Genomic DNA, 14,076 nt, shown 5'->3' with positions numbered 1-14,076 from the left:
CCTTCCACTGGCTGGGGGAGCTGCCAATCTGTGTTGTAATCCTGCAGGAATTTCTGCGGGGTTTAACTGGGAGCCGCGCTGCCGCTACCGCGCACTCGGGGCGGAGGGCGGGAGGGAAGGAAGGAGAGAAGCGGGCGGCCGAAAAGGAGGCGGCGGTAGCAGCAGCAGCAGCAGTCGTCAGGCAGTCCCAGCGCCGCGCAGCGTTGTGCCGCCGGGCAGCGCGGAGCGGAGCGCCGACAGCAGCGGAGCGGAACGGGCCGGAGGGCGCCCGCGGCCCTGCCCCGCGCCCCCGGGCGCTGCCGAGCGCCGCGGCCCCGCTTTCTTCTTTGTGCCCGGCCACAGGCGGCCGCCGCGCCGGCTCCGCGGGAAGAATGCGGTGCGTGTGGCTCGCGCTCACTCTCAGCTTCGTGGCCTGCGCCTCCGGGCAGCCGGTGAGTGAGCGAGAGAGCGGCGGGGCGGGGGAACGGAACGGAACGGAACGGGACGGAACGGGACGGGGGGCGGCCACCTGGGCTCCGTCCGCAGCGCTGCCCCCGAGAATACTCCCCGGCAGGCGCAGCGGGAGCGCCTCTCCAGCCCCAAGTTCACCTCGGCGCCCCGGCCCTGCCCGAGGAGGTGTGGGTTCGGGTCCCCCCGGCGGCAGGATAGATCTGCTCCCGTGGAGCGACGGGCTGCTGCGGAGGGCGCCAAATGAGTAACTGGCCGTGGCTAGGCGGCTCGGGACTCCCCCGAGACCCCCGGTTCCCCGCGGGGTGCGCGCCCATCCCGGCTGCCATCCCCGCCCGGGCTGACTGCGGGCTGCTGGGGATAATGCCTCTGTTTACGCTTCTCCCAGCCACAAGTGTCTCCGCTGAGCGGGGACCTCTGCTTAATGCAATTAACTCCGTTGCCGGGATTTGTACCTCCCGAAAAGCCGCTCCTCTGCAGCGCTCCCGCCCCGCGGTGCGGACGGCTCGGGAAGGGCTCGGGCTTCGCTGGCGGCGCTTCGGGACGACGCTTCTCGGAGGGCGAGAAAAGAGCGCGTTGCTGCGTTTGGGCAAATATTAGGAAATAATAAATGGAGGTTTCAGTATGAAATTAAAATACCGTGACAACTTAATCCAATTAAAATGAGCTGCTCCACTGAACTAAATAATGTCACCGACTCGGGTTCGCTTTTGAAGTTGCCTGGCTATTGTATAAATAAGCCCCGTCGCAGCCCTCCGTGCGGTGCGCCTCATCGTTAGTGATTCCGATGGATACAATTGCAAAACGCTTTTCTTAAGGGCTAATTAAGAACGAGTTGTGTCGAGCACAGACTCCCGTTCCCGCTAAGCACGTTCCCCCTTGCTGATGAGGTACGATATGCTTTAGTTTCACATAGGAATGCTACTGTTATGAAGTTCTCTGATGGCGGAGTAACTGTGCAACTGCCACAGTCATTAGTTAAGTATGAAGTTGAATGGTTTTGCCTTGGGATGAGCAGGCTCCTGCGGCGGGAGCGGGGAGAGCCGTGCTGCCGGCCCTGAGCAGAGCCCTGAGTGCTGCCAGAAAGTTGTGGGCAGATGGGAGAGGTAAAGGGAGGTGGATTTTCTTTTCTCTCTCCCTCCTTTTTTCCTTTCTGGCGGCGGCTACGTGGTCCCTTAAGGAGGAGTTTTGTAAACTGCTCTCTGGGAAAAGACGGGTGCTAAATCTGTTGTCTGTGCAGAATGCAGTCCTGGTCCTAAGTGGGGTTTTATACGGATGCTTACAACAACCCTGCAAGCTTTCGGAGTACTGTCAAATGGTTTTAGCTCCTAAGTTCTTTTCCTTTGCTTGATTCTTGAACAAGTGTGTTCTGTGTTTGCTTTGTGTAACCACCAAACCCTGCTCTTTACTGGGGTGGTCCCTGTCAGTTTGAGTCATGTTAGAGCCATGTTAAAAACGTACTGGAAATGTAGTAGGGAGCTGCATACCTGTGTGCCTTGGTGTTGGCTCCTGTACTGCAGATGTGCATTGGCGTACAGTGTCAGCTTGGTAGGATGAGCAGGCATTAGGAGATGGCATCGGGATGCGGAGGGTGCCAGGCAGCTGTTCCTTTTGTGCCTGGCTGGAGGAGGTGGCAAGTGCCCACATCAGGGCTGGCAAATGGCGCTGGGCTCACAGGGCTGTTTGCTGTGCATGGGGATATGTTTGGTATCAGTGGGGTCTGGTAACATTAGCAGACGTGGAGGCACTTTGGGACTCATCCAGGCTTGGGTGAATTGTGGAAAAAGTGTTCTTTCTTGTGCCCTTGTAGGAGGGAGAAAAAGAGCGATGTAAAACTGCTGGAAAGAAAAGGCCAGCTCTCTAAGTGTGAGTCAGGTGTGTCTTTTATGAGGTTGGGTTCAGTCTTGATGATAGCAGGAGTCAGCGCTTGCTGATTTTAATAGCAACAGAGAGCAGTGCCAAGTATCTCACTGTCCTTGTCAGTTCCCATTCTGCCGAGGCTGATAAACCTTTCTGCTTCTTCCTGCTCCTCACCAGTGGGAGTAATGGTTTTCCAGAGCTTGTGTGGTGCTCTGATCCTCTCTGCAAGCCAAGGTGGGTGTGGGGAAGCCTTGCTGGTGAATGGGTTTCTGTGTGCGGCACTGTAATCCAGCTGCACTCACAAATGGGAGAACAGTCGTGGCTCTCCTCTTCTGTAGTGGTGTTTCTTGAGTTAGGGGACTTTGCTTCATGTCAGCTCCGCAGCACTGTCTGTGGGGGGTTTGGTAAAATACAGCGCTGCAGCACCAACATCAACTCTGTGGTCTGTCTGTTCCTTCTGTAAGCATCTCAGCACTGGCTTGTTGACATATACGCTGCTATTGAAGGATTACTTGGGTAATATTTTTGTGTATTTTTCAGAAATATTTAGTATTTTGGAAGCATGGTGCTATAATTATTTCTGCATTTGTTTCTAATCATTACTTTGCTTTTGGAATCTGGAAAATGGATACCATGCTGGAGAGGGTGAATATTTGTTTTGGTTTTGAAACATGCAGCTAGGTTTTGGAGATGGTAATTACAGGAGGAGAGAAAACTGCTGAAGAGATGGGTGGTGTTTCAGATTTACATGCTGTGAGCATCTCTCCTAAGCGCGTTCAAATCTACATTGCCAAGTAAATTCCAAAGAAAGATAGGAAACTTTTCTTTAGTCTTGATTTATTTCCACTGCTCCTTAGCTCATATGGGCTGCTGCTCCCTGCAGAAGTGAGGAAGATATGCCTTGTTTCCTGTGGCTGGCAGCACCTGGAGCCAGCCTGCACTGCTGGCTGCTGCTCCCATTGCCCTGGCTCAGTTTTGGGGGCCTTGCAGCAGCCCCTCTGTGCTGGAAGTTTGGGAGGGCTCCGGCTTCTGCCTCTGCCCTCAGGTTTTGCCATTCTGGTGCTGCAGTCAACTTGCTGCTGGAAGCCTCCCTTTATCTGGATGTTCTCAGGAGTACCTTTCTGGGAATAGGTTTCCCTCCCAGGTTAGCTTATCTTTTAAAAATTAAAGAACAGATGATTCTTGACCCGAGATCAAACACTGAGGTAGTTTCTCTTTTTAATATCTTAGCCCCGAGGTTTGCATTGGAATTGACTTAATATTTGGGCCTGAAGTGCAGAGATGTTTTCTCTGCATTTTTTTCTAGATCCATATCAGGGAAGAAGATGAGCGTCTTCAAGGACAAGTCAGGACAAATAGTTCCCAGTTTGAAGTTGAGTGCTGGGGTTGTGGTTCCTAGGCAGGTGATACCTCTGTGGTAGGTTTGTGGCAATTGCTGCAGCTAATGGGGTAGAGATGGTGGGCTGGAGATAACGAGCCACAAACCTGGGGTTTATATGAAGTTTTGATGGATCTGATTTTATGTGGTCATAATCTGAAGTGCAATCTTAGGATGACCAGATGAAGGCCTGACTGCTTGGCCAGCAGAGGTCCAAGCTGTGTAAAGCCCCACCTCAAATATGCTGTCATGATCTAATCCTTCCAGGGAGGATGGAGGAGAGCTGCCTGCTGTCCTTGCAGGGGACGTGGCTGCATTTGGGCCAGGAGCCCCAGGCTTGGCAAAGAGCTCATCCATCACGCAGCAGACGAGCTCCCCGAGGAGCAGCCAGCCGCCTGCAGAGCCCTCTGTTTGCACTGCTCTTCGTGGCCAGTTGTCTTTATAAAATGTCAAGCCGAGGCATATGGATGGCATTTATTAATTGCATTATCTCACCAAATTGACTTTTGCCATTGACCAGTTTAAACATTTTCCTTATGGCAAAGAATTACAGGCTTTAGTGAGGCTTGGAGGCTGAACAAAGGACTCTTGTCTACTTACGGAAAAGTGCTCCTTTGTCATCTGAAGAGATCTGACTGACCAGGATTTTTAACAGAAATGTTGTGTTTGAGAATGGAAAGCTTATTCTAGGCCTCGTGTAAGACCCTGCTTGAATGTAGGGCATAAATATGCCCTCTGTGTTGCTGCATTTGAGAGAGAATGCACAAGTAATGAGCAAGCAATTTGGTCCTCATTCAAGTTGCTGTACTTTGCACTGCAGCAAGCATGAGAAAATTTTCTTTAGGCTGTTCTGTGAAAGGATTGTTGTTTGGTTATCTGCAGTTCATGATGACAGTGAACTGCTATCTGTAATCTCTTCAGGACTAGTAATTTATTCATAGGTTACATGGCACTACTCAGTGATTTGGGAACAAGATTTCTCTTGCTCACATTTGAAATATAATTTGCAATCTCCCGAATAAGAACTGCATTTGTGTTTGACCCTGTAGTAATGACAGTTCTCCGTATGTATGTTGTTTTCTTGATTAGCTCAGCTCTGAGGGATGCTCTCAAAAGCCTACTAGATATCTGGGCAGAAATACAAAATACGTGTAGTTCTACGTGCTGGAAAACTGACTGCAGAAGGAGAAGAAATAGTGTGTAACAGCCATTTGCAACAAGTACTCTTATGCTGAACAAATGATTTTTGACGATGTCTCAAGTAGGATGCTCATTTAAGGTGAAATAATGATTAATAGGGCGTTAAGGAGTCTGCAAGACTTGGCCCAGTCTGTAGATAGGCTGTGTATGTCGCAAAAGCTGTGCTCAGCTGAAGTCTGAGCTGGATGCTACATCTAAAATCACTGTGCTTAGTTTACATCTGAACAGCTTCCTCAGAATTCTCCTGTCTAAGCTAAATTGTTTTGTTCTAGAAGTGAACAGATTTTTGGGAAAGTTCAAATAAAAATTCTGCAATTGAGTTTTTTTTTTTTTTTTTTTTTTGAGGGTGAAGATAAATACATAGTTTATGTTCTCATTAAACGTAAGATGAAGGGACTGCTGAAGGTCAAACAGCCTTTGGTATGTGCAGGAACTGAATCAAAATGTTCAGAAGTACCACTGTGATTAACAACCAGAATGCTGTTGTCTGGATTTAAATATTATGTTGTCGGACGTGTTGCTCCTGCTTGATTAAATGTAATACCGCATAATTTTCTCTGGAGGTGCTTCCACATTGATGGAGGTTGCTTGCCTCCTTTCAAAGCAGTGTGAAGTAGCCCATCCTTATTTTCTGAACAGTATTTCAGAAGTATGAGTGTGAATGGTCTCGCAGAGCTGCAGGAGGCAGTGCAGTGTGGGAGGTGCAGTGCTCCTTGGAGGGCAGCTGGGTGTGTGGCTGGAGTGGCTTCCACACTAAGGATGTCTTGAGAGAAAAGTCATAATGTGCTTGCTGCCAGTGAACTGATAACCTAACTAGGCCTTTCATCTCTCCTGCCTCACCTCACATCCTCTCCAGTACGCCTGTTCATGTCCCGCAGTAACTCAGTAGAAGTAAGCTTTCCTCTTTCTCTAGGCTGAACTGCATTAATCCCAGTTGTGTCCCTGTGGGTGACCGTGGCTGGAACTAACAGCTGGTGGATGCAGCTGTGCCCAGCCAAACATTGTGCTCTGGATCTCTTTCAGCTTTAAAAGCTGAGTTCTGTTTGCTTTTTGTATTGGGGTATGCAGGAGACGGCTGATAGTGGTTTGGTGTATCTTGTAGGAGAGAACAGCTGTCCAGAAGACTTCTTAGAATCATGGAGTCACAGGCATGGAAATCATAGAATCACAAGGCTGGAAAGGACCTACAAGATCATCTAGTCCAACCATCCTCCTATTACCAATCACTGCCACTAAGCTACTAAACCATATCTCAGCAGATACTTCTTCGTTTGCTGGGTTAATTATCCTTGCTCACTCTGGATGTGGAGATCCCAAAATCAGTGTGTCACTTAAACTGATTACTAGGTGAAAGCCTCCTCCACAAAGCCTTTCCTTTTTCAAATCACTTTCGAGTGCAGTTCCACATCCAAGTATACAGTCACGGAGGTGTGACATTGGTGGTGTTCTTATAACGTAAAATAAAAACTGGCAAGGAAAGCAAACTGGAAGGGTGAAGCTAGTTCCAAGTAATGGAAATGCACCATTGCTGGGACGTGCAAAAAATCAAACTTCCATCAAATTTAAATTTGTGATGTTGCATAAATAAAAATAGGTATGGCTCAGCCCTATAAATAATAATAGAGTATAATTCCTGCAGCAAAGATTTGCATACGATAATGTTGCTGAGGAACAGGATTCTGAGTTGTCCTGCAATGCAGAACATCCCATTCCTCCCCTGGCTGTGGGGGTATGCCCCCTTCCTGCAGGGAGCCCACAGGTACTGGGTACTTGACCAAGCCACTGGTGGCAGTGCAAGTGCATTAATGTGAGGCTTTGTGTGGCAGGGAGAAGGTGTGTCTGTGAACAGAGCATGGGGAATTGGCTATGTTAGCAACTGGCTTGTGTAAGTCTCATTGTGAGAAGGTGAGAAGCTCTCAAGAACTGCTGGGGCAGCACACAGTGTTAGGAGACTAATACTTTGGGATTATTAGTGAGTAAAGCATTTGCAGCATGTGGAACTCGTAAATCTCTTCGTGGCAGAACAATACTGGAGATATAAATGAAGTTACTAAGGTGCCATTTGTATCTCCTAAGTTCTTCTCATTGATGGGGTTTCTTACAATTTTCCTGTCATGTTCTCTTCAATTATTTTCCATCTCTGAAGAACAACTTTTTGAATGGAACAGCTGTGGTGATACGTGTGTGTGTGTAACTTCTGTTATGGAAGGCAGTATGTTTTTCAAGTGTCAGGAAGCAAATGCCATGCAGAACATAAAGTGTCAAACAAACAACAAAATTGCCCTCAAAATGTTAAGAATTCTTTTGTCCTGGTATGAGGTTGGGAAGAACAGTTTCTCTAACCTTATTTATCGGGGGGGGGAAAAGAAGAAAGCCTTAAACACAAGGTGGTCTTTATGTATTTTATATTTAGTTAGTTAGTTAGTTAGTTATTTCCCTCTTGTTTCTTAATTTTGTAGTAAGTTACAAATATTCTTCCATAAGTATGACTTGATCCTCCATAGCACTAACAGGTTCTCTTGATTTTATTCTGCAGCAAAACTTTCCCTCTCCCCTCAAAGCCCTGGTAAGGGGACAGGAGTAAGTTTGTGAAGCATAAATGAGATGGGGGGGGGGGGGGGGGGGGGGGGATGGAATGTCCTTAAAGGAAAAACAGGAATAATGTTAAGAGAGTGAATACACAGGTGTCCTTTCTGGGAGATGACACCAGGACTGTTGTGGCACCAGTGGTCTCCTGACTCAGCTGAAATTGTCCATCTGTGTTGCAGCTTGGGTTGGCTGAATTTGTCAGGCAAGCATCTTTTCCTAGCTTTTGACCAAAGCTTTGCTGGTTGCATCTATCTGCTGCATGGAACTATGGCTGAGGTTTCCAGAGTTTGGCAATGGATGGCCGGCGGCTGAGAAAATCCTTTAGCAAAGCAGGAGATACTGTTCTGGGAGCAGCTGTGGTTATCTCTACAGCACAGTACAGAGCATCCTTAGGGATGCAGGGGGAGTGATGAGACAAGGGTGTATTAAAAAGACATACTGATATAATCTGATAGCCATATCTGTGTTGAATAACACTTGGAAAACCCACTGCAGGTTAATGATTTGAATGCACAGGGCTTGAGGGTGAGGAAGGTAGATCCCACAGGCACCATAAAACTATTTAGTTAAATAGAAATACTTCCTTAGGTTGCCCAGGTGCAGTTGTTACTTGAAGAGATAGACATTAAGGTTGGGGATGACTGACAATGTTTCCGCTCCTGCTGCATATTGGAAGCACTTTACCCTTGCTTTCAGCTCAAGCAGCCATGTGTAGTCAAAGAGTAGGGCTGTGTTTGGCACTGTTAGGGAGGGATCCTTGTGCCTTTGTTGAGGCTCAAGCTCTGTCTTAAATAGTGTTTCTGTGGGGTGAGGAGGCCTGTGACACTGAGCAGGGAGAAATTCTGAGCTCCAGCTAACACAAGAGCGTCGGGTACTGTTAATAGTATTGCTGTGCTGGAAATGTCATCCCTTGTCTGCTTTGTTACTGTAGGGCATTAGAAAGGGGAAATGACCTTTTTCCTTTTTGTTCCTGTTCTTACTGTGATTCAAAACCTTGAAAAGCTTATTCTACCCTTGGCTGGTCTGGGATTTTGTGATTTCACTAATGCTGCTTTCCTGAGCGTATCTCTTGCACTTAACAGGGAGTTAGTGACCTGCTATCCTGATAGAGGTCTCTTCTGGCGGATACCTTTAATTGGTCTTCTGCTTGGTGGCATAAAAGCTGTTATAAATGAAAAACCAGTTCAGCTTAATAGCAGTGAAGGTTTTCTGGAACTTTTTTGAGAGCCGTGTATCTTGGCTGTAGGTTAGAGAAGTCTTCCGGCCTTGTGAATATTTATTAATTCTGCCATGATATTGTGTCTATCACGCCTGTCTGTAACACGTAGATAGGACACTCAGTGTTACTTCTTTGCCATATGCTTCTTGCTGTTTTATGTAAAATCTGAGGGTTTGTAATTAATTTAAGCATGTAAAGGTATTTCACTTGAGGAACCTCAAAAGACTGAGGAGAAAAATTCTTCTGATAAATGTTTCCAGTTTCAACAAAAGCAGATAGGATCCTTCATGGTGGAGATTGTGGCTGTCTTGTGATTGGACCTGGTATGATTCCTATAAAGCAGGGTAGCTCACATGGCATTTACATATTTGTGATCAGAGATGAATGTCTGAGGAGAGGAATAGCAAGAAGATTTCTTTGGATTTCTCTACGACTTTCTGTAGATGCACAGGCAAAGCTAACCTCTCTCTTGTTACTTAGAGCAGCTCACACAACTGGAAGACCTCCTTAGAGGGGTCGAGCAGGCAGCTGTGCCAGCTGTGCAATTAATAGTGACACCTAACGGGGGCGGAGTGGAAAGCAATAGGATGTTTCTATGTATCTTAACAACCCTCCCAACAGCTGGGCTTGCTAGAGTGAGCTCAGTGAGCTGTGAAATTTAAAAGCAGGAAGAAAAAAAAAGGAACAGGCTGAGCTTCTAAAGATTTTCTTACCACTGGGTTTGTTACACTGTTAGGCTCCACAGAAGGTGTAGTTGACTCTAAAGTTACTGCTGTGGGTGTATATTTCTTGTTTTATTCCTTGAAACTTTTAGTCTTTGGGCTCGCAGTTAATTTGAGATTAATTTATAATTAAAATTTTACAAGAAATGAACGGGTAACTGAATGCATTCACTACCAGTCTCAGTGTTGAGCTGTAAAGATGAGCAAGGAAGGGTAGTATAATTATATTTATACCTAATTTTTGTGTCCAGGGCAGTTCTTTGGTCTATGCCCTCCTAACATGGCTACTGGAGACTGCTGTAAGTGGGGACAGCCCTGAGCCCCTTAAGAGCAGGAGATGGCGTGCAGCTGGGTATGTGGAGATCTAGCTTGGCACTTCCCAGCATCGCTCATTATTGTGACACTAATCACCTACTGTATGTGCAAGTGCAGAGAGTGTTTAATTAAGAGTACGTGTGGGGAAAATCATAATTCCTCAATCTATGTGGAGTTACATGGTTGTCATATTTGAAATGTGTGACCATTGGTTACAAAGGATGTTTTCTGGAAGTGCTGTAGATCTGGTGGCATATGTCAGGCACTGGAAAATGTAGGCTATTTATAATTATCCACAGGTGGAGAGGCAGGCAGCAATGCACAGCGCTAGTAATAATTATCATCAGTGTAGAAGTTCATCTCTTAAGCCGTTGGTTCTAACACACTGAAAAGTATTTGATCTGGAATCTGGCACAGCCTTCAAGTGGAGCTGTTCAAAGGAGTCCTGACCTAATTTTGCTGAGGAAGTGTGCGAGCCTTCCACATTCTGCTAATTTATTGCACAAGGTTTTAATGATAAAGTCTTTCTACCCTACACGTGCACGTATTTTACTGCACAGCATTTGAATGAAAGCAGCCATTACCAGCCAGGTGGTAAATATAGCATGCAGCTTAGCAGAAATGACCTTCAATTAAACAGAGGCGGTCCCTTCTACCACACTATGCAGTTGTCATTTAATTTTTTTTTTTAAGCCTGTTTTTGCTGAGTCTTTTTGTGAGTAATTGGAAAGCCTGAAGCACAGTGCTAGGCTCTGTGTGCAAGGGTAGACTTGGTAGTTGTGCTGAACTCCTGTTTCAGTCAGCACTTCAAGTATGGGAAGTGACTTACAAATATATTTGCTCTCCTTCTCAGGGAAATGTATCATGAAATTATAAAACGTTGTCCACTGAGCTATGTAATTTTTTTTCTGTTATAGCATATAGCATAAGTGCTTTGACTTTCCTCAGGATAAATCAAAGCAGATGGAATGACATTATGTCTTAATGGGCTTTCATCTTCAAAAGAAAATGAGGAAAAAGTAGTCTTGTTTTTTCAGCAATGTACAATATTGCAGTGATAGGGAGAGTTCAGGTAGGTGTTCCTCATTACTGTGTAGTTGTAGGCTGTTTTTATCATAAGATAAAACACAAACAAAGCAACCTCAACTGAGGGCTTTTGAATTCCATCTAACTTGTCACTCGTTCATTTTCTCATGCCATTATCTCTGCAGTGTTGTTGTAAGACTACTGGTTTCCTACCAAAAATGCAGCTTTTTGTTCAGTATGATTTTCTCACTTGTGCTAATGGCATTTCTGAGCAATACTGTGCAGCACACAGTAACTGTAATGCACTAAATTGTAATTTGCCTTAAGTTCTTTGCTCTCTTTCTCCAGTCTCTCAAGCTTCCAGTCTCATTGGACTGATTTTTATTTTTTTTATTATATTTTTTTCCCCTTCCCTGCTACTTGAGTGCTGCCAAACCAGCCAGGTAATGGCTAGTCTTGGCACAGCTCTCTGGTCTCATGTTGCAAGCACGGGATCCAAGAACTGGAGACGAGGCACATGAAAAGCTGGGTCTGCTCTGGTTGTTTGCCCACCATCAGCAGCCTTTCTGCTGGCTTTGCTGTGAGTGGTGATGGGAAGGGAGAGCAGGCAGGGGATGGGGGTGATAGAATGATGCAGAGCAGCTGGAGCATCCCAACCAAGCTGTAAAGGAGATACCAGTGTGGGGTGGGAATCCACCTCTGCTTGCTCAGCCCTGTCTGACAGCACAGCACGCATGAGACAAGTGTTTCAGCAGACGTGGATGATTTGAGCAAGATATCCCTCATCTGCTCTGCTTTTTGGAAAGTGAGTGTGCGGAGCCAAACACTGCAGCTTGGCACTCATCGCTACCCTTTGGGCTTTCTTGGAAGCCCTGCAGATCTCCTCTCACATGGGCAGGATGGGCCAGCAGGTGCAGCAAGCTGCTGGATCCGCTGCTCTCCTGGGACTGCAACATTGCTGCAGGGCACGCTGGTGCACAAGCAGCAGTTGGTTGCTGGAGCAATCTGTAACTGCGTCACCCAAGCAGAAGGGAGCACGCCGGAGCTGGGATTAGTTAGAGATGTGAGATGTGTCCGGTTACAAGGGAACTATAATCAAGGTGACAGCTGCTTTCCCTACACTATATCGAAACAAAATATCCCAAGCCCTGAGATAAAGACCCTACACTCTTACTCTTTCCACAAGTTGTTGGAACACTTAGCGCTGTTCACTAATTAAATGTTGGAGGGGCAGACTCTTTCCATGGTTACCAAAGGGGAAAACTGAGCATCACTACCCCTGGACCGGGAGTGCAGGTGGACGTGTGCCCTATTTGCACTTGCCCTTAAGTGTTTATATCAGAACTTCCTGGTCACAGGGCTGTTCTCCCAGCACCAGAAAATATAAATCCTGCCCTGCTTGGCATACCACGGTGTTATATAAGATAAGTATTTATACTAGTCCTTAAATGACTGTTTCTTTGGCTACTTAACCTGGCAGACCTCGTCAGAACTTGGAAGTGAAAAGCAGGAGGTGCCACCTGAAATAGCATCAGTGCGCTGCTGGGGAGAAGCGTGTTTGAGGAATGGGCCCTAAGAGTTCTTCCTGGGCTCTATTTATATCTTCTGTCTAATAATACCTGCTGAATATTTTTAAACAAAATGTTGCCTGTGGCTGTCTTACCCACAGGAAAATATAAAAATACCATTCCAGGCTTGGGGGCTGTAATAAAGGACAAGTTTGTTTGGGGAAAAACTTTATGTGATAGAGTAAGATAAATAAAGACCACAGGATATTATTGGTTTTGAGCTTTATAGTGGGGTTGTGACCTAAGTTTTAGGAATAATCTTTTGATACAAAGACTTCTCGTTGTAGATTTCTCTTCAGAGAAAACAAGTCCTAGGCTTTTTTATTTTGGAGGGTGGGGGGAAGGGATGGCCAGTGAAGTGTCCATAAGCTGGGTTTTCTTCAAGGCAAAGGATCTCTTCCCAGGCCTCTGCAGAGGGTCCATCAGAACAGCATCAGAAGATGGGGTTTTTAGCTGGGGTGCCTGGGTCTGTAAAGTCAATGGGATGAGAGATCAAAAAGTCATCGAAGGAAAAGCCAAGGCTCTGAAAAAATCAACTTCGTGAAACTTAACTCCCAAAGGTGCGATAAAATGTATTAGAAGCTTTGCAGGGTGCGTTAAGAGATGTCTGTTCTCAATGGAGGAGGGTGGGTGGTTAGGCTGCGGCCTGCTAGGCTGTGCAGGAGATGGCAGCCCCACCACGAGCTCCCTTACACATCCCCTCGGCTGGAAACCTCGTCTTCCTTGGCACAGAACCTTCTGCAGCCAGTGAATGGAAAAGCATGTCTGCATCTCACTTCATCTGTGATCGGTGATGTGAAGTATTTCCAGAGTTGGAAGTACATGCTGAGCACCGCTGATACTCCCATCAGTGCAGAGAAATTGGATGATAGTTAAGGTACAGGTGAAGCACGAGGTTTCCTGGCTGTCAGCTGTTTGTTTTTTTTTTTTTAAAGCTCCTACTTTATCCTTTTATCTTCTCTCAGTTGCACCCAGCATGGACCAAGGCTGTGCTGTGCAGAGCCCTATGGAAGAGGTGCTTGGTGAAGCAGAGAAACTGCTCAGTAGTTAGGAGGCATGAACATCTACCACAGGGCTTTTGTACCTAATGATTTTTACTCTTACAAAGCTTGGAGAAATAGGTACCCTGATTACAAGTATCCCGTGGGCTGTCCTCTTGCTTGAGACAGCTTCTTCGAAGGGAGCAGGAACAAATACTGTGGAAATGAAAGGCAGAGGCGTTCATGTAAGAATCTCTAATTTATTTTTTTTTCTCTTTCCATATGTATTTTTAATCCTCTCATGCTGGCATTTGAAGAGGAGTCTGAAGGCAGTGTGTTCATTAGGTGTGGGACTTGTGAAGCCTGACCAAAGTGAATAGGCTCTGCTGGGCAGTCATTGGGTACGTGCTCTGGAAATAACTCCTTCATTTTCTCTTGAGGTTTGGGAGATGAAGGGAACTTTCATTCAGCTTTCCTACTTATTTAAAATAATATGTTGGCATGCCAAGCAGAGCAGGATTTGTTTTTTCTGATGTTGGGATAAGAACCCCATGATTAAGAAACAGGCAGTTTGTGAGTCCTAGTTTGTTTTCTTGTGTATTTGATGCTTGTGTTTGTTGTTCAGCAAGGTATTCGCAAAAGTAAAAGTTTTATTTTAGGAAAACTTGTGAAATAGGTGATGCTTTCAGAAAGAACAGTGTGACTTTTTTGGCAGCATCATGGCTAAACAAGTAAATATGTATTTTGGTAAGGAGCCTGACCTTGAAAATGT

At 46.1% G+C, this 14,076-nt stretch overlaps 1 protein-coding gene across 1 annotated transcript in view; it reads left to right on the top strand.

Annotated features, from left to right (window-relative positions):
- Positions 1-330: 330 nt before the first annotated feature.
- Positions 331-14,076, top strand: part of SDC2 (syndecan 2) — a 57,283-nt gene continuing 43,537 nt past the window's right edge. Inside the window, exon 1 of the mRNA XM_042809109.1 lies at positions 331-431. Within this exon, the coding sequence (XP_042665043.1) occupies positions 372-431 (60 nt within the window). The 5' untranslated portion in view covers positions 331-371. The remainder of the gene's footprint in view (positions 432-14,076) is intronic.

This window comes from Centrocercus urophasianus, unplaced genomic scaffold (genome assembly GCF_019232065.1).
Source record: "Centrocercus urophasianus isolate 14NV4802_14NV808 unplaced genomic scaffold, USGS_Curo_1.0 seq_11, whole genome shotgun sequence".
NCBI classification, from domain to species: domain Eukaryota; kingdom Metazoa; phylum Chordata; class Aves; order Galliformes; family Phasianidae; genus Centrocercus; species Centrocercus urophasianus.
Note: the sequence above shows the minus strand (reverse complement) of the source record. Positions and strands in the feature narration are given on the sequence as shown.